Source organism: Hyla sarda, chromosome 4 (assembly GCF_029499605.1).
Source record: "Hyla sarda isolate aHylSar1 chromosome 4, aHylSar1.hap1, whole genome shotgun sequence".
NCBI classification, from domain to species: Eukaryota; Metazoa; Chordata; class Amphibia; order Anura; family Hylidae; genus Hyla; species Hyla sarda.
This window is the reverse complement of record NC_079192.1, coordinates 387,310,572-387,337,065: the sequence shown is the minus strand read 5'-3', so window position 1 is coordinate 387,337,065 and position 26,494 is coordinate 387,310,572. Positions and strand designations below refer to the sequence as shown.

Here is a 26,494-nt window from a genome sequence, read left to right as displayed (position 1 = left end):
TGCAGATGAAAGAGGCCAACTGAGCCTGACATGCCTCTTCCAAAGTAACAGACGAGGTGCGGCAACGATAGAGGTGGCCAGAGATGTGCAACACTTGTACCTCCCCAAAAGCGGGCATGGAAGCGGGCGATCCACTGGGGTGCCATTATCTGGTGTACTTTATCTATATATCTTTTTAGAATACACCATAATGCGTCTTACTGTTTACATGGTAAATGGGATTTCTTTTAACAATAAGGAATGTTTTATTCAGCTATCTCTGTTACATCAACGTTTGGGAAAACTTTGTGACGAGCCATATAGCCTCTATTATGTTTCCCGTTGGGGTTGTCACCTAAATTTTGCACAGCTCTGAATACTAACGAATGCCTAGTTATGTAGCGGTGGATTCATTGCTGTACAGCTATTCAGAGTTGTCGTTCAGGAATCTGGGAAAGCTGGGTGACAAGCTGGATAGACGCTGCTATATCTGCAGGATTGTCATCTAGTGCTTCTAAAGTTCAGAATAATAAATTTGCTTAGTTAAAGGGGTACTCCGGTGGAATATTTTTTAAATTGTTAAATCTGTTTTGGGAGAAAGGCTTATAAGTGTGGCCTAGTTTGTGAGTCTAAGGCTAGGTTCAGACTACGGAATTTCCGCCGGAATTTTCACTTTGAAATTTCTGGCAGAAATTCCGCTTACTATAATGCATAGTGTAGTGAATGGTTTTCCGTTCACAAATTCACACTTCGGAATTTGTTAAGCGGAAAATCCGGGTGAAAAATCCGCTAGAAAATTTTCGCCTGAAGAAAGGTGTTGCTCTTTCTTCAGGCGGAAATCCTAGCGGAACACATAGCAGTCTATAGGAGACTGCAGTGTCCGCACGGTCCTAGCGCCGACTAATTCAGTCGGTGCAGGCGGAACTCGGAATCTCCGGGCAGAAATTTTCCGTAGTCTAAACCTAGCCTTAACCCCTTAAAGGGGGACTTCGGTGGAAAACTTTTTTTTTTTTTTTTTATTGACTGGTGCCAGAAAGTTAAACAGATTTGTAAATGACTTCTATTAAAAAAATGTTACCCTTCCAGTACTTTTTAGAAGCTGTATGCTAGAGAGGAAATTATTTTCCTTTTGAATTTCTTTTTTGTCTTGTCCACCGTGCTCTCTGCTGACACCTGATGCCCGTATCAGGAACTGTCCAGAACAGGAGAAAATCGTCATAGCAAACCTATACCCCTCTGGACAGTTCCTGACACGGACAGAGGTGTCAGCAGAGAGCACTGTGGACAAGACAAAAAAGAAATTCAAAAAGCAAAGAATTTCCTGTAGCATACAGCTGCTAATAAGTACTGGAAGGATAAAGATTGTTTAATAGAAGTCATTTACAAATCTGTTTAACTTTCTGGCACAAGTTCATTTAAAAAAAAAAAAAAGTTTTCCACCAGAGTACCCCTTTAACCCCTTAAGGACGCAGGACGTAAATGTACGTCCTGGTGAGGTGGTACTTAACGCACCAGGACGTACATTTACGTCCTAAGCATAACCGCGGGCATCGGAGCGATGCCCGTGTCATGCGCGGCTGATCCCGGCTGCTGATCGCAGCCAGGGACCCGCCGGCAATGGCCGACGCCCGCGATCTCGCGGGCGTCCGCCATTAACCCCTCAGGTGCCGGGATCAATACAGATCCCGGCATCTGCGGGAGTTCGCGATTAAAATGAACGATCGGATCGCCCGCAGCGCTGCTGCGGGGATCCGATCATTCATAACGCCGCACGGAGGTCCCCTCACCTTCCTCCGTGCGGCTCCCGGCGTCTCCTGCCCTGGTCTGTGATCGAGCAGACCAGAGCAGGAGATGACCGATAATACTGATCTGTTCTATGTCCTATACATAGAACAGATCAGTATTAGCAATCATGGTATTGCTATGAATAGTCCCCTATGGGGACTATTCAAGTGTAAAAAAAAATGTAAAAAAATGTAAAAGTAAAAGTAAAAAAAAAGTGAAAAATCCCCTCCCCCAATAAAAAAGTAAAACGTCCGTTTTTTCCTATTTTACCCCCAAAAAGCGTAAAAAACATTTTTTATAGACATATTTGGTATCGCCGCGTGCGTAAATGTCCGAACTATTAAAATAAAATGTTAATGATCCCGTACGGTGAACGGCGTGAACGAAAAAAATTTTAAAAAGTCCAAAATTCCTACTTTTTTAATACATTTTATTAAAAAAAAATTATAAAAAATGTATTAAAAGTTTTTTATATACAAATGTGGTATCAAAAAAAAGTACAGATCATGGTGCATAAAATGAGCCCCCATACCGCCGCTTATACTGAAAAATAAAAAAGTTATAGGTCATCAAAATAAAGGGATTATAAACGTACTAATTTGGTTAAAAAGTTTGTGATTTTTTTTAAGCGCAACAATAATATAAAAGTATATAATAATGGGTATCATTTTAATCGTATTGACCCTCAGAATAAAGAACACATGTCATTTTTACCAGAAATTGTACGGCGTGAAAACAAAACCTTCCAAAATTAGCAAAATTGCGTTTTTCGTTTTAATTTCCCCACAAAAATAGTGTTTTTTGGTTGCGCCATACATTTTATGATATAATGAGTGATGTCATTACAAAGGACAACTGGTCACGCAAAAAATAAGCCCTCATACTAGTCTGTGGATGAAAATATAAAAGAGTTATGATTTTTAGAAGGCGAGGAGGAAAAAATGAAAACGTAAAAATTAAATTGTCTGAGTCCTTAAGGCCAAAATGGGCTGAGTCCTTAAGGGGTTAAGTAGAGTTACATGACCTGCTGACTAGTGTTGAGCGGCATAGGCCATATTCGAATTCGCGAATATTTGCGAATATATGGACGAATATTCGTCATATATTCGCGAATATTCGCATATTCGTTATATTCTCGTTTTATTTTCGCATATGCGAATGTTCGCGTATGCGAAAATTAACATATGTGAATATTAGTGTATACAAAATTAGCATATGCGAACATTCGCATATGCGAAAATTAACATATGCGAATTTTCGCATATGCGAATTTTCGCACGCCAGTCTCACACAGTAGTATTAGAGCCTTCTTTACACCACACAAGCTGGAAGCAGAGAGGGATGATCACTGTGATGTGTACTGTGAAGAAAAAAAAAAAGAATGTTCGTAATTACGAATATATAGCGCTATATTCGCGAAATTCGCGAATATGCGATATTCGCGAATAATATTCGAATTGCGAATATTCGCGAGCAACACTACTGCTGACTATGGAGGGCAATATTCTCTATGGGAATCTGGAGTAGATGGGTGACAGTGATAGTTCATCTGATCATTATTACATCTCTAGCAAGAAATACTGTTAATTTGTCTCATTCCTTGCCGCATACTGCGGTGTATTTGCTAATGTTAAACTGGGAAAGCTGGGTAGCAACTCATATGGCTGCTTCTGTATGTCCGTCATCCAGCTCTTCTTGAGGATTAAACAGGTGACAATGAGAAAAAAACCTATTTGACAGCTAATAGATCTCCTTAAAATTGTCACTAAGGTTAGTACTGAATAGTACATCTGTTTACTGTATATAGCCAGGATACATTCCCTGCTGCATGTCTAGAATAGATTATCCATGTAAGAATGTGGGAAAGCTGGGTAACAACTTAATGGAGGTCCCACAGCTTGTCATTTCACCTCTTCTAGAATACTGAATGATATCTGTTTTTTAGAAACCTTGGAAAGCTGGGTGATGACTCCATCAGAAAATGAGAAATAGCTTAATAGGATAGATAGATAGGTTTTATTTATTTATGTATTTATTTTTTGTTATATGGCTTGAAAGGCTTCCTGGGCCATTTCAGGTTTTTAGACTAGTCCAGATCAGCACAGGTGCTGAAGACACCGATCAGTAGCTGGAATAATAGTGATGCGTTTTCAAAGCATTTTTTTTTATGTATTCTGGACGCGTTTCAGGATACTGGACATATAAATGACCCTTTCCTCAGTAGAAATTTCTCACATTTCTACTGAGGAAAGGGTCATTTATATGTCCAGTACCCTGAAACGCGTCTAGTATACATTAAAAAAACGCTTTGAAAACGCATCACTATTATTCCAGCTACTGATCGGCTCAAACTGAAAATCCTCTGACAGCCGGACATATCCACCGCTTTACAACAGCTGCAGCTTCTATTCAACCAGCCCACTGCCTTACCACTGACGTCAGACACCAGGGAGCTCCACGAGGTCCGACTACCGGGAATCTGCAACCGTCTTCCGTCACCATCACGGCGGCATCTATCGTGTCTGTGGCAAGCAGACCAGCCGTGGAAGCGCATGCCAGCGCTCTCAAGCAGCATCCACAGACCTCGGCACGGACGGGTGCTTGCCGGCACCAGCTCCCTGGACTATACCCACATCTATATTGTGGCTGGTAAATACTGTATATCTCCATATTGATGATATCTATTCTGGACTTGGGCTTTGACATTTAAACCTTACAAATGTGCGGACTGAACTAGCATATGCCGAATTAGTAAATGCCAGATAATTGAATTTTAACAGTGGTGCGATTATCTTATCAGAATTGTGTTATTTATACACCTCCTCACAAGGGCCCTGTGATAGGAGGGTATACTTAATTTCCTAACTATATTTTAATAAATATTTTATGCATTCTTTCATAGAATTGAAGCACTGTTAATTCATTTTGTTATCTATATTATTATTCTTAACATCATATATTGGTTTATCTGATGTTGCCCTTGAGGCTTATGGTTATCCTTTTTTCTCTATTGTACGGATATGTAAATGACTTCTATTAAAAAATCTTAATCCTTCTAGTACTTATTAGCTGCTGAATACTACAGAGAAAATTATTTTCTTTTTGGAACACAGTGCTCTCTGCCGAAACACGAGCACGGTGCTCTCTGCTGACATCTCTGTCCATTTTAGGAACTGACCAGAGCAGCATATGTTTGCTATGGGGATTTTTTCCTACTCTGGACAATTCTTAAAGGAAAACTGTCAGATATTTTCTCCTGCACTATCCACAGGTACTGGTGGATAGTGCGGGAGACGCTGATTAAAACGAGCCCTACCATACCCAGATCCGCTCGGCCGTTCGCCCGAAATTATAGTTTTATTCTATGTGTATATCTTGCTGTAACTGGCACGGGCGGGGCTTCTGCAGGTTAACTGGCACTGACGTCAGTGCCGCTTATGAATATTTGTCCCCCCTCCCTCCAGCTCTCCCTCTCTTTGCTGCCCCTAACTGGAGGGAGGAGGGATGAATATTCATAAGCGGCGCTGACGTCAGTGCCAGTTAACCTGCAGAAGCCCCGCCCGTGCCAGTTACAGCAAGATATACACATAGAATAAAACTACAATTGCAGGCTAACGGCGGATCCGGGTAAGGTAGGGCTCAGTAGTGTGGATAGTGCTGGAGAAAATATCTGACAATTTTCCTTTAAAATGGACAGAGATGTCAGCAGAGAGCACTGTGCTCGTGATGTCAGCAGAGAGCACTGTGTTCCAAAAAGAAAATAATTTCCTCTGTAGTATTCAGCAACTCATAAGTACTGGAAGGATTAAGATTTTTTAATAAAAGTAATTTACAAATCTGTTTAACTTTCTGGCTGGTATAGACAGGTAGGAGATCTGTATTGTTAGTGCTGGACAAGCAGGATTTGGTTTATGAGTGTGAAGGTTGTATTTTTTTGTTACTGAAAAATAAAGATACAAAAAAACTCTGTTTAAACCTTAGTGTCTCTGACTGGTATTTTGCCACTATTAGACTGGTTCTACAGAGCTAATCTCCCATTATCTATATATCTGCATATGTCTGTAGTTGACCACAAACTTTTCTTCCAAAGCCTTGATACCTTTCTAATTAAAGACAAATGCTATGGAGTTTGGGCTCCTGCCAGCTGCATTGTCCACAGCTAGAAATACAGGATTCATTTGCTTGCAGAACTGAATATGCGGAAAATGCTGATTCCCAGGTGGCAATGTATGTGCAAATATGTTAAATTTAGTCTGAAAAAAAAAAATTGCAGACGCAGAAACATTAGAGGACTTGCAATAACAAAGAGGGGAAAGTACAATTGGTTTTGCTGTGTTTAGAGCCTGCTATTATATTGATTTCAATAGGAAAGAGATTCAGCAGACAGATACAGATTTTTTTTTATTATTGAATGTATCTGCTCTGAAGACATAATAATCTCTGACAGCCTTAAGGGGTTGCTACATTTTGGTAAATAAGGGTTGCATAATATTGCACTAGATATTTTGACTCTTTTTGTTTGTTTGTTTAGTTACAATAACCAACAATAAAGGACACAAAGCACAATCATAAACTTGCATAACTGTACTCCCTCTATACTAGTGTTTCCCAATCAGGATGTCTCCAGCTGTTGCCAAACTACAACTCCCAGTATGCCCGGACAGCCTGTATAATACCAGTATAGAAGGTGTAAAGAAGACAGCACTCACCATACAGTAGTGGAGACTTTAATATGACAGTTGGTGCTTGACAGACATCCAGAGACAGAGACAGTAAAGACGGGGGTATGTACAGGACAGACTGTTTCACGCAACATGCGCGCTTCCTCAAGTGGGTATATCGACTTGAGGAAGCGCGCGTGTCGCGTGAAGAAGTCTGTCCCGCACATACCCCCCCGTCTTCACTGTCTCTGTCTCTGGATGTCTGTCAAGCACCAACTGTCTTATTAAAGTCTCCACTACTGTATGGTGAGTGCTGTCTTCTTTACAACTTCTCTACAGGATTTAATGCACTTTACAGACAGTGCACCACAGAAATACAGAGCAGGTGTGGATTCCATCAGTGATTACCATCAGCAAAGAACACATGTATACCAAGTGACATCAGTGCCGAAGCTGTTTTCTCTTCATCCTTACCGTTTAGCCTGTATAAGGGTGGGTTCACACCAGGGGCGGACACAGACAACAGAGGGCCCCTGTGCAAAGAATATGCCTGCAGCCCCCCCCCCCCCCCAACCCAGGTAATATGTTTGCTAGGTAAGCAGGTAGTAAGTTTGCAAGTAGTAAGTTAGGAAAGTAGAACATTCTCTAAGTACGTAGGCAAGTAGTAAGTTTGCAAGTTATTTAGGCAGGTAGTAAGTTCAGTTGTTAGGAAGGCAAGTAAAAGGTTTGCCGCTAGGTAGGTAGGTTACCGTATATACTCGAGTATAAGCCGACCCGAATATAAGCCGAGGCCCCTAATTTCACCCCAAAATCCCAGAAAAGTTATTGACTCGATTATAAGCCTAGGGTGGGAAATACATCATCCCCCCCTGTCATCATCCAGACCCCCGTCATTAACACCCTCATCATCATCACCCTGTCATCATCCCCCCTTCATCATCCCCCCTTCATCATCACCGCCTGTCATCATCCCCCCTTCATCATCCCACACCCCCCCTTCATCATCCCCTTGTCATCATCCCACCCCCCCCCCTTCATCATCCCCTTGTCATCATCCCCACCCCCCTTCATCATCCCCTTGTCATCATCCCACACACCCCCTTCATCATCCCCTTGTCATCATCCCCTTGTCATCATCCCCACCCCCCTTCATCATCCCCTTGTCATCATCCTCTTGTCATCATCCTCTTGTCATCATCCCACACCCCCCCTTCATCATCCCCCTGTCATCATCCCACACCCCCCCCCTTCATCATCCCCTTGTCATAATCCCACCCCCCCCCCCCTTCATCATCCCCTTGTCATCATCACCACATGTCATCATCATCACCGCTTGTCAATGTCTGATACAGTGGTCTTCAACCTGCGGACCTCCAGATGTTTAAAAACTACAACTCCCAGCAAGCCCGGGCAGCCATCGGCTGTCCGGGCTTGCTGGGAGTTGTAGTTTTGAAACCTCTGGAGGTCCGCAGGTTGAAGACCACTGCGGCCTTCGACATCATCCAGCCCCCTCTCACCCCCTTTAGTTCTGTACTCACCTCCGCTCGGCGCTGGTCAGGTGCTGCAGGACTGTCCGGTGGGGAGGTCGTCCGGTGGGATAGTGGTTCCGGGCTGCCATCTTAACCGGGGGGGGCCTCTTCTCCGCGCTTCGGGCCCAGAATAGAGGCGTTGCCTTGACGATGATGCAGAGGGACGTTGGTAATGAACGTACCTCTGCGTCGTCGTCAAGGCAACAGAACTATAACTCCCAGCATGCCTGGACAGCTAAAGACTGTCAGGGGAATGCTGGGAGTTGTAGTTTTGCAACAGTTGGAAGTCTCCAGGTTGGAAAATACTGACTAAGGCAGTGTTTTCAAAACAGTGTCTCTCCAGGTGGTCCAAAACTACAACTCCCAGCATTCCCGGACAGTCTCTAGCTGTCAAGGCATGCTGGAAGTTATAGTTTTGCAACAGCTGGAGGCACACTTATTTGTAAACACTGGTGTAACACTGGAGGCACACTGATTTGTAAAACTGGTGCTGAAGCAATGATGACACTGAGCGCAACGTGATTCACTGACCTGCAGAAAAAGCAGAAGGCGGCGAACAGAGAACGGGACACCAATATTGAAGCAACGGGGGAGCATAGACAGTTGAGTTAGTTTCTTTTGGAATAATTTTCATCCCTGGCACAGTGGATAAAACTAAAATAAAATACTAAAAAAAGCCAGCAAGTAGAAGTAAAACGTCCGTCTTTATTCAGGGTTCTTCCTTAAAAGCCTTCACGGTGGCAGACAAACCGTGAACATATCAAAAATATGAAATATTGCACAAACAGAGGGGGGTCCCAAGCATGGCTGACGCGTTTCTGATCTATCGATCCTCACTCATAGCCTGTAGATCCTCAAATGAGGCACCCTTATATACTCCAGGGCATTTTCCCCATTCCCACAGGAAGGGGAGGGACAGGTCCACATCACATGTGCGCGTGATTAAAACAAAAACATGGGACCAAACACAGATAAATTATTCGGAGACATATCAGTAATGTAATATTAAATCTGTTTTGCTATTTAGACCATGGGGTTGAATGCAAAGATAAATCCACATGATTTCCCTATTGTGGAGGGATCGAATATGGTCACCTCCCCTTTTATTTAGGTTCACCTTCTCAATGCCTGAGAACCTGAGGGAAGTGGTGTCTGAATTATGACATATTAGAAAATGTTTAGATATGTTAGAAATGTTCGAGCTTAAAGGGCCAGCAGCATGTCTAATGTGCTCTTGCATGCGTTTTTTAAGGGACCTTTTGGTGGAACCCACATATGTTAAGTGACATTGTGTGCACATGATTGTATATACAACAAAAGTGCTATCACAGTTTATAAAGTTGTGAATGACATGGCATTTGCCATCCACTGTACCTTCTATTTTCTGGCATTTTTCGGCAAAGGGACATACCACACACCGCGATTTACCGCACTTGTGGAAGCTCTTGGTGCTAATCCACTGGGTGGTAACACTAGCCGTGTCCACCATACTGGGAACAAGGAGATTGGATAGAGTAGGTGCCCGCCTCGCTGCAAATCTCACACCTGACTTTATAATCTCCCCTACCGTGGGATCTGTTGATAGCAAAGGTAAGTGTTTAATTACAATGCGTTTGATGTCATTAAATTCTGGACTGTACGTGGTGAGAAATGTAGGACAATCTTGTGATTCAGTTGGTTGCTTACTTGTAAAAAGGGATTTTCGATCCATAGGATCCACTCTCGACCAAGCTTGTTTCAAGAGCCATCCAGGGTAACCTCGAGCCGCCAGGCGTGTGCATGCTGCATCAGCTTCCCTGCGGTACACCTCGGCGGAAGAACTGTTCCGCTTAATTCGTATAAGTTCACCTACTGGTATGACTCTTACTGTTTGTTTGGAATGGCATGAATTCGCCCTTAGGATGGTATTGCCTGATATCTTTTTTCTGTAAGGATCAACCTCAATTTTATTTGTATCAGGGTTGCCACGTAATATGACATCCAAAAAGGGGGTTTCACTTTTACACTATGTGTGGGTAAACGTAAGATTGAACCAATTATTATTGATATATGTCATGAATGCATCAACGGTCAGATGGTCGGACGACCAAATGATGAACACATCGTCTACATACCTCCCATACCATGCGAGGCATGTGGAAAATGGATTGGTGTCAGAAAAAATTAACTGCTCCTCCCACCAAAAAACAAAAAGCTTAGCCCGAGCTGGTGATGACTTTGCTCCCATTGAAGCACCCGTGCGCTGCAAATAAAAATTGTTACCAAACATAAAATAATTGTGTTTTAACACAAAATCTACCACCTCAATAATGTAATGTCTCAAATCCACAGAATATTTAGAAAATCTCATCAGTATATCCGAGATAGCTGATAATGCCAGGTTTTGCGGAATACTGGAATAGAGCGATTCAATGTCGCAAGTAAGCCACGACAGAGAATCGCTCCATGTGAATTCATCCATGATTTTTAGCAAGTGCTTAGTGTCCTTGATATAACTTGGGCATTGCATAACCAGAGGTTGCAGTACTGAGTCAAACCACTCGCATAGGTGCTCGTTATGGGATCCGATCCCCGCCACGATCGGACGGATCGGCGGCGGGAATCGGTCCTTATGCAGCTTGGGTAGCGAGTGGAAGATATGAATAATTGGAGCAGGCACGAAAATATAATCCACTTCTTTTTGGGTCAAAATAGATCTGGCTTTCCCCTCTTCCAACAGAGTCAACAGTTCTTTTTTAAAAGGTTCAGTGGGATCCCCACAAAGTTTAAGGTAAGTTTTATCATCAGATAGTAGATTTTCATTTAAATTGATATACAGTCCCGTGTCCATACATACTACCGAGGCGCCTTTATCGGCGTATCGGATCGTCAAATTTTTGTTTTTCTTTCATTTCTTTATGGCAGCAGCCTCCTTTTTATTCAAATTAGGACGAGTTGTATTGGACATTACTTTTGATTGTAGATTAACCAAATCTTTCATGATAAGGTCCTGGAACCAACCAAAAATTGCTGGTCTGGTCTGTATGGGGTAAAAATTTTGGTTTTTAGTGGAGAAGGTATGTGCAGTATTCACTTCATCACAAATTGATATCCCACTATTTTCAAGGAGACAGAGATCTCTAAAAGCAATTTGTTCTGCTAATGTATGCATTAGTGGTAAATCAGGGTTTATAGAAAGTTGAGGTGGGTCCGATGGTTCATCAGCATTTTCCACAAAAAAATGTTTCTTAACTGTTAAAGTTCTCACAAATTTATTTATATCCAAAATTGTCCGATAAACATCAAAATGATGTGTAGGAGAGAAACCCAGTCCTTTCCACAGGACCGAGGTTTCTTCATCTGTAATGATTTGTGCAGAAATGTTAATGACTTGAAAATCCTCTTTTATTACTTTTTCCGTTTGTTTTTGTTACGCTCCGAAGCTCTTCTTCCTATGTTTTCTGCCACCGCGCCTTCCTCGTTTTTTGACTGTCTTCTCGCATTGCGATTCTTGTGAGTGTTCACATATTGCAGTTCTGAGTCCCCGCGAGTGTCCGTGGTATCTGAACAATCTGAATTTTCAGTAAACTCCTGGTCAGAAGAACTAAATTCACATGGAGCGATTCTCTGTCGTGGCTTACTTGCGACATTGAATCGCTCTATTCCAGTATTCCGAAAAACCTGGCATTATCAGCTATCGCGGATATACTGATGAGATTTTCTAAATATTCTGTGGATTTGAGACATTACATTATTGAGGTGGTAGATTTTGTGTTAAAATACAATTATTTTATGTTTGGTAACAATTTTTATTTGCAGCGCACGGGTGCTTCAATGGGAGCAAAGTCATCACCAGCTCTGGCTAAGCTTTTTGTTTTTTGGTGGGAGGAGCAGTTTATTTTTTCTGACACCAATCCATTTTCCACAAGCCTCGCATGGTATGGGAGGTATGTAGACAAAGTGGTCATCATTTGGTCGTCCGACCATCTGACCGTTGATGCATTCATGACATACATCAATAATAATCGGTTCAATCTTAAAGGGGTATTCCAGGCAAAAACTTTTTTAATATATATTAACTGGTTCCAGAAAGTTAAACAGATTTGTAAATTACTTCTATTAAAAAATCTTAACCCTTTCAGTACTTATGAGCTTCTGAAGTTAAGGTTGTTATTTTCTGTCTAAGGGCTCTCTGATGACACCTGTCTCGGGAAACGCCCAGTTTAGAAGAGGTTTGCTATGGGGATTTGCTAGACAGGTGTCATCAGAGAGGACTTAGACAGAAAAAAACAACCTTAACTTCAGAAGGTCATAAGTACTGAAAGGATTAAAACATTTTAATAGAAGTAATTTACAAATCTGTTTAACTTTCTGGAGCCAGTTGATATATAAAAAAAAAGTTTTGGCCAGGAATACCCCTTTAAGTCCCAGGATGCCCTTGGTCCTAGTGGGGTTAAAAGGTCAAAAGATTAAAATATATAAACTAAGAAGACACTGTGAAGTATGGGGATATACTCGGCAGGCCTGGAGAAATATTTTTCTAAAAGATGTTTTTATGTACTTGATGTATTTCTAGGTGTATATTAATATATATATATATATATATATATATATATATATATATATATATATATATATATATGTGTCAAAGAAGAAAGCAGCACTCCTAAAGCGTGAGTAGGTGCCTCCAGCTAGGATCCGGGTCCAGGATCCTGCATACGAAGTTCCAAGGAAAATGCTGTGGCTCTCAAGGTATGGTGAAAAAATGGAAACTATTTATTCATCCCAAATGTGCAAAGAGCAACGTTTCAATGGTCTCACACCATCTTTATCAAGTGGCTTGATAATGATGGTGTGAGACCATTGAAACGTTGCTCTTTGCACATTTGGGATGAATAAATAGTTTTCATTTTTTCACCATACCTTGAGAGCCACAGCATTTTCCTTGGAACTTCGTATGCAGGATCCTGGACACAGACCCTAGCTGGAGGCACCTACTCACGCTTGGAACTATATATATACTGTATATATATATATATATATATATATATATATATATATATATATATATATACACACACACAAATCAAAAAATATGTTGCAGTCTCTTGTAATACCTTTTTTATTGGACTAACAGAATTTTGTAGAGACAAGCTTTCAGGATTCCTCCCTTTATCAAGTCCAATAGTCAAGGACTAATGATCAAAGGACTTTATAAATTATCAGGTAGGAATCCCGAAAGCTTGTCTCTACAAAATTCTGTTAGTCCAATAAAAAAGGTATTACAATCTGCATCACTGGACTAATACCGCTACACATAATTATTATATATATATATATATACACATACCTGAAGATGGTTTAGAACCCTGTGATGTCACACATGCTTGTGATGATGTCACCGTAAGCTGTACAAGGAGGTGCGCGCCGGCTGCAGTCTCTTCAGTGTGTTTTGCATTCACAACCTGTGGTGCAAAGTGTTTGTTAGAGAGTTTCTATTTGCGATAGAGAATTCAAGATTTTGACCGTTCCTTGTCTGAAGAGAGAACCACAAGGTAAGTCTCAGCCTCTTCTATTCATATATACACAGGGCATTTTGTTTGACAGTTTTTTTTTATTGCTGTTGCTTTTTTTTCTAGCAAAAAAAAAAACAAGAAATTAATTTCCAAAAGAAATAACAAAAGTTATATTTCTCATAGCATTGTGACAATACTTGGCTTAGGCATTAAACATAATAAAACGCACAGATAGTGTCATGACCAGAGCTTTTTCTTGCAAAACTGCTAAAATGCAATTATGCCCAAAAAAGCCCCCAAGAAAAAGAGTCCTAATTCATGAAGTTCTAAAAGATATAAGTCTATGAGAAAGATTTGGTGGTGTAGTAAAAGAATGACAGAAAGATTAGGGCAGAAATATAATATTATATAATAGAATTCTGTGTGTACTAACAATAGAAATACTCTGGGTACTCCGAAAGGGAAAATTTTCAAATCAACTAGTGGCAGAAAGTCATATAGGGTATGGATAGATCCCAATGAGGTGGGGTAGGTTCATTATTAGTAAATGTATATAGCAGGATAGCCCAATTGTGTCTACAGTATGAACTCCCATGTGACCATACAGCCAAGCCCTTATAATCCGCCATTACTTGGACAGATTCAGGGTTGTCAGATATTACTAGGACCGGACAGGTTCAGTGTTATCAGATATTACTAGGACCGAACAGGTTCAGGGTTATCAGATATTACTAGAACCGGACAGGTTCAGGGTTATTAGATTTTACTAGGACCGGACAGGTTCAGGGTTATCAGATATTACTAGGATGGGACAGGTTCAGGGTTATCAGATATTACTAGGACTGGACAGGTTCAGGGTTATCAGATATTACTAGAACCGGACAGGTTCAGGGTTATCAGATATTACTAGGACCGGACAGGTTCAGGGTTATCAGATATTACTAGGACCGGACAGGTTCAGGGTTATCAGATATTACTAGGACCGGACAGGTTCAGGGTTATCAGATATTACTAGGACCGGACAGGTTCAGGGTTATCAGATATTACTAGGACCGGACAGAATAAGGGTTGTCAGATATTACTAGGACCGGACAGGTTCAGGGTTATCAGATATTACTAGGACCGGACAGGTTCAGGGTTATCAGATATTACTAGGACCGGACAGGTTCAGGGTTATCAGATATTACTAGGACCGGACAGGTTCAGGGTTATCAGATATTACTAGGACCGGACAGGTTCAGGGTTATCAGATATTACTAGGACCGGACAGGTGCAGGGTTATCAGATATTACTTGGACCGGACAGGTTCAGGGTTATCAGATATTACTAGGACCGGACAGGTTCAGGGTTATCAGATATTACTAGAACCGGACAGGTTCAGGGTTATCAGATATTACTAGGACCGGATAGAATCAGGGTTGTGAGATATTACTAGGACCGGACAGGTTCAGGGTTATCAGATATTACTAGGACCGGACAGGTTCAGGGTTATCAGATATTACTAGGACCGGACAGGTTCAGGGTTATCAGATATTACTAGGACTGGACAGGTTCACTGTTATCAGATATTACTAGGACCGGACAGGTGCTGGGTTATCAGATATTACTAGGACCGGACAGGTTCAGGGTTATCAGATATTACTAGGACCGGACAGGTTCAGGGTTATCAGATATTACTAGGACCGGACAGGTTCAGGGTTATCAGACATTGGTAACCTCAGGGAAGACGTCTCCATATAAAACACTTATAGAGAAGCGTCTTCTTCTGAGGCTGTGATGGTCTTAGTGTTATCTTGTGGTTCTGTGCTGGACATTTCTGCTCTGTATGAAGGATCTATTGTATAATGACAGGAATGATGACATGTTGTCTAATGTGTTCACTTATCTCTCTCTCTCTCTCTAGTGTTTTCAGGCTCTGACCTGTGACCATGGCCTCTCCACAAGACCCATTGCTGAAGGAGGAGGAAGAAGCAATGGAGTACCATAGTGATATGGATGTAGAAAAGGGCGATATCCCTGAGAGGCAGAACCTGCCATCTCTAAGCGTGATGTCCACCGCACGTTCCATCATCACCGTAGTGATCCTCGCCTTTGTTAATTTGCTCATCTATGCAAATCGCTCCAACGTGGCGGGGGTGCTGCCTTATATACAGAAAGCATATGACACCAATGCTAGTCTGTCCGGCTTATTGAATACATTGTTCATTGGAAGCTACGTGCTGGTCGCACCAATTGCCGGATATTTGGGCGACCACTGTAATAAGAAATATACTGTTTGCGCAGGAGTCATCGTTTGGCTGAGCATGACACTTACCCTGTCATTCATCCCTGACGGGTACTTCCTGCTCTTCCTGCTGACGAGTGGACTGGTTGGAGCCGGAGAGGCGACTTTCTGCACCATCGCCCCCTCCATCATTGCAGACCTTTTTACAAGTGACCAGCGGACCCGCATGTTGAACGTGTTTTACTCCGTCATACCTGTAGGCTGCGGACTAGGATACATCATCGGGCCCAAAGTGACTGATGCAGCAAGGGGTGATTGGCACTGGGCATTTCGGGTCACCCCTGGCCTGGGCCTCATAGCTGTGGCTTTGATGATTTTGGTCACAAAGGAGCTTCCAAGAACGACTACAAACGGGAAGAAGAACAACAAATCCCAGAAGTTTGCCAAATGGGCGACAGATCTGAAAAAACTATTTAAAAATCGAAGCTTCATGTTAACCACCATGGGATCGACGGCTGTATCCTTCATAGTGGGAGCCATAGGTGTATGGGGTCCGTCATACCTGACCCACGCACGAACACTCCTACAAGAGAAGGACCCTTGCCGTGCTGAACCGTGTGACTATCACGACATTCTAATATTTGGTGTGGTTACAGTCGTTTCCGGCATTCTGGGAGTTGTAGCAGGGACGGAGATAAGTAAAAGATATCGCAAATCCAACCCACGGGCGGACCCGCTTGTGTGTGGATGCGCGATGATGCTCTCCGCCCCTTTTCTTCTGTTGGCATTGACTTTTGGCAACATCAGCCTCGTTGCCACCAACATCTTCATCTTCATCGGAGAGACGCTTCTGTCAGTAAATTTCACCCTCATATCTGACATTATACTAAAAGTAGTAACTCCGTGGAGGAGATCTTCAGCCCTGGCCGTGCAGATGACAATCTATCACCTCCTAGGTGACGCCGGCAGCCCGTACCTCATCGGCCTGATATCTGATACCTACGAACAAGGATATGCAAAATCCCCTCTTCTGAAATACCGCAGCCTGGAGTATGCCCTCATGACCTGCACCATAATGGCAGTCATCGGAGGGGCCTTCTTCATGGCCACGGCCCTATTTATAGAGAGGGACGAAAAAGAAGCAGAGATGGAATCAGAACCTCCGTCATCCTCCTCCTCCTCACTGCTTCCTGCCGATGAGGACCGCGCTTCAGACTGAGGAAAAGTCATTGCTTACCTTTATCTCGTTTACTTCATTAAAAAAAAAATTAAGAAAAAAATAACTGCATATGTTCTATGTTCCACTTTACCCCTTATTCTCTACCCAGGGGCGGACACAGACAGCAGAGGGCCCTTGTGCAAAGAATGTTCCTGTGCCCCCCGCCCCCCCCCCAAAAAAAAAACATCAATTGTTCAGCACCCCCCCTCCATGTGTCACTTACTCAGGTGGACCAGATTCCCCACATTAGGTAACATAGTTTCCCCACATTAGGTAGCATAGTTTCCCCACATTAGGTAGCACAGATTCCCCACATTAGGTAACATAGTTTCCCCACATTAGGTAGCATAGCTTCCCCACATTAGGTAGCATACTTTCCCCACATTAGGTAGCATAGTTTCCCCACATTAGGTAGCACAGATTCCCCACATTAGGTAACATAGTTTCCCCACATTAGGTAGCATAGATTCCTCACATTAGGTAGCCATAGCCCCCCCAAACACACAGACAGACACAGACACACACAGAGACACACTTACCTGCCCTCCACAGCGCTTCTCCTCTCCGGCAGCGGCCTGACGAGTGACGTCACTGACGTACTCCTGAGCGGGTCTGCAGAAGTACATCACTTGTGCAACGTCCCTCGTCAGACCCCGGTCGGCCGGAGGCAGACTCACTGTCTAAAGTGCCCGCTGCGCTATTATACCCCGCAGCTGCTTTAGAACAGTGAGCAGCGGCGGCGCCAACCCTACAATGAACCTACTAGGCACAAAAAAAAAAGGGGGCAGCATAATGCCGCCCCTGAAAAGTGCCACCTGGGACTTATGGTCCCACTGGGTCCCATGGTATTGCCGACCAGAGGCGGTTCTAGACTTTGTGAGGCCTTAGGCGATACTTGAACATGAGGCCCTGCTTTATTTTCTGGTGAAATTACATGGTGGTCCGGCTGTGAGATGGTTATACTGTGACATCACTGTGTATTATCCCTGTACTGTGACATCACTGTGTATTATCCCTGTACTGTGACATCACTGTGTATTATCCCTGTACTGTGACATCACTGTGTGTATTATCCCTGTACTGTGACATCATTGTGTATTATCTCGGTACTGTGCCATCACTCTGTGTATTATCCCTGTAATGTGACATCACTGTGTATTAACTCTGTACTGTGCCATCACTGTGTATTATCCCTGTACTGTGACGTCACTGTGTATTATCTCTGTACTGTGCCATCACTCTGTGTATTATCCCTGTACTGTGACATCGCTGTGTGTATTATCCCTGTACTGTGACATCACTGTGTATTATCCCTGTACTTTGACATCACTGTGTATTATCCCTGTACTGTGACATCACTGTGTGTATTATCTCTGTACTGTGACATCATTGTGTATTAACTCTGTACTGTGCCATCACTGTGTATTATCCCTGTACTGTGACGTCACTGTGTATTATCTCTGTACTGTGCCATCACTCTGTGTATTATCCCTGTACTGTGACATCAACGTGTGTATTATCCCTGTACTGTGACATCACTGTGTATTATCCCTGTACTGTGACATCACTGTGTATTATCTCTGAACTGTGACATCACTGTGTATTGTCCTGTACTGTGACATCATTGTGTGTATTATCCCTGTACTGTGACATCACTCTGTATATTATCCCAGTACTGTGACATCACTGTGTGTATTATCCCTGTACTGTGACATCACTGTATATTATCCCTGTACTGTGACATCACTCTGTATATTATCCCTGTACTGTGACATCACTCTGTATATTATCCCTATACTGTGACATCACTGTGTATTATTCCTGTACTGTGACATCACTGTGTATTATTCCTGTACTGTGACATCGCTGTGTATTATTCCTGTACTGTGACATCACTGTGTATTATTCCTGTACTGTGACATCACTGTGTATTATTCCTGTACTGTGACGTCACTGTGTATTATCCCTGTACTATGACATCACTGTGTATATTATCCCTCCCTGTACTGTGACATCACGGTGTGTATTATCTCTGTACTGTGACATCACTGTGTGTATTATCCATGTACTGTGACATCACTGTGTGTATTATCCCTGTACTGTGACATCACTGTGTGTATTATCCCTGTACTGTGACATCACTGTGTGTATTATCCCTGTACTGTGACATCACTGTGTGTATTATCTCTGTACTGTGACATCACTGTGTGTATTATCCCTGTACTGTGACATCACTGTGTATTATCCCTGTACTGTGATATCACTCTGTATATTATCCCTGTACTGTGACATCACTCTGTATATTATCCCTGTACTGTGACATCACTGTGTGTATTATCCCTGTACTGTGACATCACTGTGTATTATTCCTGTACTGTGACATCACTGTGTGTATTATATCTGTACTGTCACATCACTGTGTATTATCCCTGTACTGTGACATAACTGTGTATTATCCCTGTACTGTGACGTCACTGTGCATTATCCCTGTACTATGACATCACTGTGTATATTATCCCTCCCTGTACTGTGACATCACTGTGTATTATCTCTGTACTGTGACATCACTGTGTATTATCCCTGTACTGTGACATCACTGTGTGTATTATCTCTGTACTGTTACATCACTGTGTGTATTATCTCTGTACTGTGGCATCACTGTGTGTATTATCCCTGTACTGTGACATCACTGTGTAATATCCCTGTACTGTGACATCACTGTGTATATTATCCCTGTACTGTGACATCACTGTGTATATTATCCCTGTACTGTGACATCACTGTGTGTATTATCCCTGTACTGTGACATCACTGTGTGTATTATCCCTGTACTGTGACATCACTGTGTATATTATCTTTGAACTATAACATCACTGTGTGTTATCTCTATACTGCAACATTACTGTTGATACTTACACTGCACTGTGACATCACTGTATATATTAAGCCTGTATATCCTAATGCCACTGTACATATTTACCTTGCACTACGAGTGACAATACAGGGTAAATATGCACAGTGACATCACAGTTCAGAGTTAATAGTGAGGATACTGATTAGGCCTGCTGCGCCAATCAGTGGCGCAGTGGTCCTTTAAATCGTAGAGACCCGGCGCGCACGCGCCTTAAGGAGCGGGGCCGCGCGCACCGGGACAACACAGACGGGGAACGGGTCAGGTACGGGAGCCGGGATGCGCATCGCGAGCGGGCTCGTCCCGCGTCGCGAATCGCGTTACGGCTGGGAGTAATATCGCAGCTCGCCCGGTCAGCAGGTCCGACCGGGGCGCTGCGAATGAGAGGACACTGCGAGCGCTCCGGGGAGGAGCGAGACCCGGAGCGCTCGGCGTAACAATTATGAAGCACAGTGATGTCGCAGTTTATTATGAAGCACAGTGATGTCGCAGTTTATTATGAAGCACAGTGATGTCGCAGTTTATTATGAAGCACAGTAATGTCACAGTTTATTATGAAGCACAGTGATGTCACAGTTTATTATGAAGCACAGTGATGTCACAGTTTATTATGAAGCACAGTGATGTCACAGTTTATTATGAAGCACAGTGATGTCACAGTTTATTATGAAGCACAGTGATGTCACAGTTTATTATGAAGCACAGTGATGTCGCAGTTTATTATGAAGCACAGTGATGTCGCAGTTTATTATGAAGCAGTGATGTCAGTTTATTATGAAGCACAGTGATGTCACAGTTTATTATGAAGCACAGTGATGTCACAGTTTATTATGAAGCACAGTGATGTCACAGTTTATGATGAAGCACAGTGATGTCACAGTTTATTATGAAGCACAGTGATGTCACAGTTTATTATGAAGCGCAGTGATGTCACAGTTTATTATGAAGCGCAGTGATGTCACAGTTTATTATGAAGCAGTGATGTCACAGTTTATTATGAAGCACAGTGATGTCACAGTTTATTATGAAGCACAGTGATGTCACAGTTTATTATGAAGCACAGTGATGTCACAGTTTATTATGAAGCACAGTGATGTCACAGAGACTACAGAATGTACAAATGTACGTATGATGAAGATGGCGGGATGATATCGAAACGTCACACATACATGGGGGAATAAAACACTTTGTTTTTGCACCTTATCTGGGAGTGCCGCTGGATCTTTAGTTTTGTAGATAGATAGATAGATGATATATAGATAGATAGATAATAGATATGAGATAGACATATAGATAGATATGAGATAGATAGATAGTTAGATAGATAGATAGATAGATAGATAGATATGAGATAGATAGATCAGTGTATCCCAACCAGGGGGCCTCTAGCTATTCCAAAACGACAACTCCCAGCATGTCTTTGGCTTTATGAGCATACTGGGAGTTGTAGTTTTGCAACAGCTGGAGGCCCCCTGGTTGGGAAACACTGATCTATCTATCTATCAATCATCTATCTATCCATCTATCTCCTATCTATCTATCTATCTATCTATCTATATCATATCTATCATCTATCTATCTATATCATATCTATCTATCATCTATCTATCTATCATCTATTAATCTATCTTTCTATCTATCTCATATCTATCTATATATCTATATATCATCTATCTATCTCTCATATCTATGTACCGTATTTATTGGGGTATACCACGCACCGGCCTATAACACGCACCCTCATTTTACCAAGGATATTTGGGTAAAAGAAGTTTTTTACCCAAATATCCATGGTTAAAATGAGGGTGCGTGTGTGCGCGTGTATACCCCGATATACCCCCAGGAAAGGCAGGGGGAGAGAGGCCGTCGCTGCCCGCTTCTCTCCCCCTGCCTTTCCTGGGGTCTAGAGCGCTGCTGTCGGCCCTTTTCACCCCCTGGTTATCGGCGCCGCTGCCCGTTCTGTCCCCCTGACTATCGATGCTGGCGCCGATAGCCAGGGGGAGAGAAGCGGCGCCGACAGCCAGGGGGAGAGAAGGGGCAGCGGCACCCATTGCCGGTGCCGCTGCCCCGTTGCCTCCCCCCATCCCCGGTGGCATAATTACCTGAGTCGGGTCCGCGCTGCTCCAGGCCTCCGGCGTGCGTCCCCAGCGTCGTTGCTATGTGCTGAACGGCGCGGCGCATGACGTCAGTGCGCCGCGCCGTGCATAGCAACGACGCTGGGGACGCACGACGGAGGCCTGGAGCAGCGCGGACCCGACTCAGGTAATTATGCCACCGGGGATGGGGGGAGGCAACGGGGCAGCGGCGCCGGCAATGGGTGCCGCTGCCCCTTCTCTCCCCCTGGCTGTCGGCGCCGCTTCTCTCCCCCTGGCTATCGGCGCCGGCACCGATAGTCAGGGGGACAGAACGGGCAGCGGCACCGATAACCAGGGGGTGAGAAGGGCCGACAGCAGCGCTCTAGACCCCAGGAAAGGCAGGGGGAGAGAAGCGGGCAGCGATGGCCTCTCTCCCCCTTCCTTTCCTGGGGGTGTATCGGCGTATAACACGCACACAGACTTTAGGCTAAAAATTTTAGCCTAAAAAGTGCGTGTTATACGCCGATAAATACGGTATCTTTCATCTATCTCTCATCTATCTGAGATAGATATGAGATAGATAGATAAATAGAAAGATAGATAGATACATAAATAGATGGATATAGATAGATGGATAGATAGATAGATATGATATAAATCGATATGAGATAGATAGATATGAGATAGATAGATAGATGGATAGATAGATAAAAAAAAAAAAAAAAACTCCAGAAGAGCAGCACAACAAAATGAAGAAAACCAATGCAATGGTGCACGCTGGTTGTGGACCTTGGTGAGAGATTCACTTGTACTAGAAAAAAGCAAGAGACCAGCAGCACGCAGAAAAATTAGTGCAAAAAAGGTGGAGATTTATTGCATTATCCCAGTATACAAGCTCCTTGAGAACGGCGACGAGAGGTCGCTGAAACGTCGCTTCTTTTGCACACTGGGATAATGCAATAAATCTCCACCTTTTTTGCACTAATTTTTCTGTGTGCTGCTGGTCTCTTGATTTTTTTTTTTTTTTTGGATAGATAGATAGATAGATAATAGATAGATGATTGATATAGATAAGTGTTTCCCAACTAGGGGGGCCTCCAGCTGTTGCAGCACTACAACTCCCAGTATGCTCATAAAGCCAAAGGAATGCTGGGAGTTGTAGTTTTGCAACAGCTGGAGGCCCCCTGGTTGGGAAACTGATCTATCTATCTATATCATATAAATTTATCTATATCATATCCATCTATCTATATCATATCCATCTATCTCCTATCTATCTATCTATCTATCTTATATATCTATGTAATCTATGTATCTATCTATATCATATCTATGTATCTATCATCTATCTATTGATCTGTCTATCATCTATCTATCCATCTATTTATGTATCTTTCTAGAAATTGGAAATATCCGCAGCACACTGAGTAGTAAAATTCAAACAAGTTTTATTCCATCACAGTGGGGGTGTCCAGAACAACGTTTCAACCAGCTCCCTGGTCTTTTTCAAGCTCGAGCTTGAAAAAGACCAGGGAGCTGGTTGAAACGTTGTTCTGGACACCCCCACTGTGATGGAATAAAACTTGTTTGAATTTTACTACTCAGTGTGCTGCGGATATTTCCAATTTCTGCTTACACATGGATCCCTGACCCGGGTCTGGACTCTGCGTGCACCGAATTTTGTTTTTCCTGGGTGCTGCTCTCCTTCTACTATATGTATCTTTCTATATATCATCTCTCTATCTATATATCATCTATTTATCTATCTTTCTATCTATCTCATATCTATCTATCTATCTATCTATCTATCTATCTATCTATCTATATATATATATATATATATATATATATATATATATATATGTGTGTGTATCTACCTATATATCATCCATCTACCTATCTATCTCTCATATCTATTTATCTATCTATCTCTCATCTATCTGAGTTAGATAGATAGATAGATAGATAGATAGATAGATAGATAGATAGATAGATATGAGATAGATAGATATGAGATAGATAGATAGATATGAGATAGATAGATAGATAGATAGATAGATATGAGATAGATAGATAGATAGATAGATATGAGATATATATGAGATAGATAGATAGATAGATAGATATGAGATAGATATGAGGATAGATAGATAGATAGATAGATAGATAGATAGATGCATAAATAGATGGATATAGATAGATGGATGGATGGATAGATATGAGATAGATAGATAGATAGATAGATAGATAGGAGATAGATATATAGGAGATAGATATATAATAGATAGATAGATAGATAGATAGATAGATAGATCAGTGTTTCCCAACCTGGGGGCCTCCAGCTGTTGCAAAACTACAACTCCCAGTATGCTCATAAAGCCAAAGGAATGCTGGGAGTTGTAGTTTTGCAACAGCTGGAGGCCCCCTGGTTGGGAAACACTGAACTACCTCCCACTGTCTCCTACAACTTTCCCCCTCTCCCCCAAGCAAGTTACTTACTTTAAAAGGGCAGCATCAGCAGTGGGCAGTGGGCAGGTAAGTCTTCCATACTGGTGGTGTCCGGGCCTGTATACACACAGCAGGCCTGCTCCACAAGGTCTAGCAGCAGCATACAGGGGAGTGAGAGAGGGGGAGGAGCTTCCTGTCTGCTCTTCCCAGTCTGCATAGTGCGGCCCCTGCGTGGTGACAGGGCTGCTGGCTGAATGTTCATTTAAAAAAAAGGATGCCGGAGTAGATGGTCCGGGGGGCGGGGGGTGCAGCGGGGGCTCGGGCCCCTTACTGGTGGCCATGAGAGCTGCTAGTGACCTACTGCTGCAAGGGGGGGCACAAGGGGGGGGGGGGGGAAAGCTCATTCCAGCAGCGTTTCACATCCTAGTCCAGCGTTCCGGTAGACAGAGAGTAGTGCTTATTTCCACTGAAAAGGATTTTTACTGCAGCCAGTAACCTCCCAGTCCCTTTCTACGGCATTTTATTACAGAGAGGGGCAGAGAGCTGTGTGTTGTCTCATTCATTAAAACAAGCTGCCTCAACTTCATAAACCTTAGCAGATGAGGCAAGAATCATTTTTCAGCGCAATTCTGTGTCATTGTTCCACAACAAATCATCTGCTGGTTATACTAGTCTGTAGATGGTATAATGCCCAGCAGTCCATTCCTAATAGTCTTTGACAGAGTGCAATTTTGGGTTTAGTACACAGCTTTTGTGTGCTCCAGCACTGTTGTGTACTGCTGGTGTTGTGCAAAAATATGTTTTTTTAAGCGTACTGTAGCGCATTTTTCTGCCCTCATTAGTGCATACCACATACATACATCTAAGTAGTGTACTATTTTGTAGCTGTTAATCTGTCAAGGGCCTAGATACTGTGAAAGTCCAGTCAAAAGTAATCACCAGCTGGTGTTTTACTCCAATAATTTTTTTTAAGCGTACTGTAGCGCATTGTTCTGCCCTCTTTGTTCTACAACAAATGGTCTGCTGGTTACACTAGTCTGTAGACATATAATACATACCCAGCATTCCCTTCCTAATAGTCTGTGAGAGAGTGCAATTTTAAGTTTAGTAGACAGCGACTGTGTGCTGCAGCACTGTGGGTACGGCTGGCGTTGTGCAAAAAATACGCATTTTTAAGCGTATTGTAGCAAATTTTTCTGCCCTCATAAGTGCATACCACATACCTACATCTAAGTAGTAGAAGAAAGAGGAGTCCAGCGTCCAGAAACTCGGAGGAAAAAATTTATTCACCAGATGGTCATGGCAGGAACACAGGGTACAGTGACGCGTTTCGGCTTTACAACGAAGCCTTAGTCATACACAAATTGTACTACAAAAAGACCGGGTTTTATACATGTGGGTGGGCGGATATGACGTAACGGCACACCTGTACTGACAGGTGGACGTGACGTCAAGGCCACACCTACACAAGATGGTATAACCACCCACATGTAGAAACCAATGGCAACCGCCACTGCAAGACATGCAAAACATAAACCAAAAGAATTTTTTATCTAAGATTTATCGAATATGGACGCTTTTACATGAAAACAATATTAAAATATTTTATAATATATTAACATACATAAATATGACAATTTCTTTATTACAAAAATATCTTAAATATAAAAGAGAAGAAAGATATCAACATCATTTGTAAGATACAGAAATCTATTTCTCATAGTAATAAAAGAAAAACCGCATATCCATGAAGCATTCACACTCATGGTTTATATAAATGAGTGTGTTGCATTTTTGTAGTGCGATAGCATAATTCCGCAACACACTCATTTATATAAACCATGAGTGTGAATGCTTCATGGATATGCGGTTTTTCTTTTATTACTATGAGAAATAGATTTCTGTATCTTACAAATGATGTTGATATCTTTCTTCTCTTTTATATTTAAGATATTTTTGTAATAAAGAAATTGTCATATTTATGTATGTTAATATATTATAAAATATTTTAATACTGTTTTCATGTAAAAGCGTCCATATTCGATAAATCTTAGATAAAAAATTCTTTTGGTTTATGTTTTGCATGTCTTGCAGTGGCGGTTGCCATTGGTTTCTACATGTGGGTGGTTATACCATCTTGTGTAGGTGTGGCCTTGACGTCACGTCCA

General features: G+C 42.4%; 1 protein-coding gene and 1 long non-coding RNA gene across 2 annotated transcripts in view; one reads left to right on the top strand and one right to left on the bottom strand.

The window, feature by feature from the left end:
- LOC130367102 (uncharacterized) overlaps window positions 1-24,462 on the bottom strand; it is a 62,018-nt gene extending 37,556 nt beyond the window's left edge. The window contains exons 1-2 of the long non-coding RNA XR_008892078.1: window positions 24,378-24,462; window positions 13,284-13,398 (exon numbers count right to left, since the gene is read on the bottom strand). This is a non-coding gene — a long non-coding RNA (uncharacterized LOC130367102). The remainder of the gene's footprint in view (window positions 1-13,283; window positions 13,399-24,377) is intronic.
- On the top strand, window positions 13,336-16,929 carry LOC130367101 (protein spinster homolog 1-like). The gene is made up of 2 exons (XM_056569492.1): window positions 13,336-13,488; window positions 15,353-16,929. The coding sequence occupies exon 2, from the start codon at window positions 15,378-15,380 to the stop codon at window positions 16,890-16,892; it is 1,515 nt and encodes a 504-aa protein (XP_056425467.1). The 5' UTR covers window positions 13,336-13,488; window positions 15,353-15,377; the 3' UTR covers window positions 16,893-16,929.
- Window positions 24,463-26,494: the final 2,032 nt, after the last annotated feature.

Bases quoted from the DNA above. Each gene is read 5' to 3' on its own strand.
- LOC130367101 (XM_056569492.1), top strand. From the start codon at position 15,378: ATGGCCTCTCCACAAGACCCATTGCTGAAGGAGGAGGAAGAAGCAATG.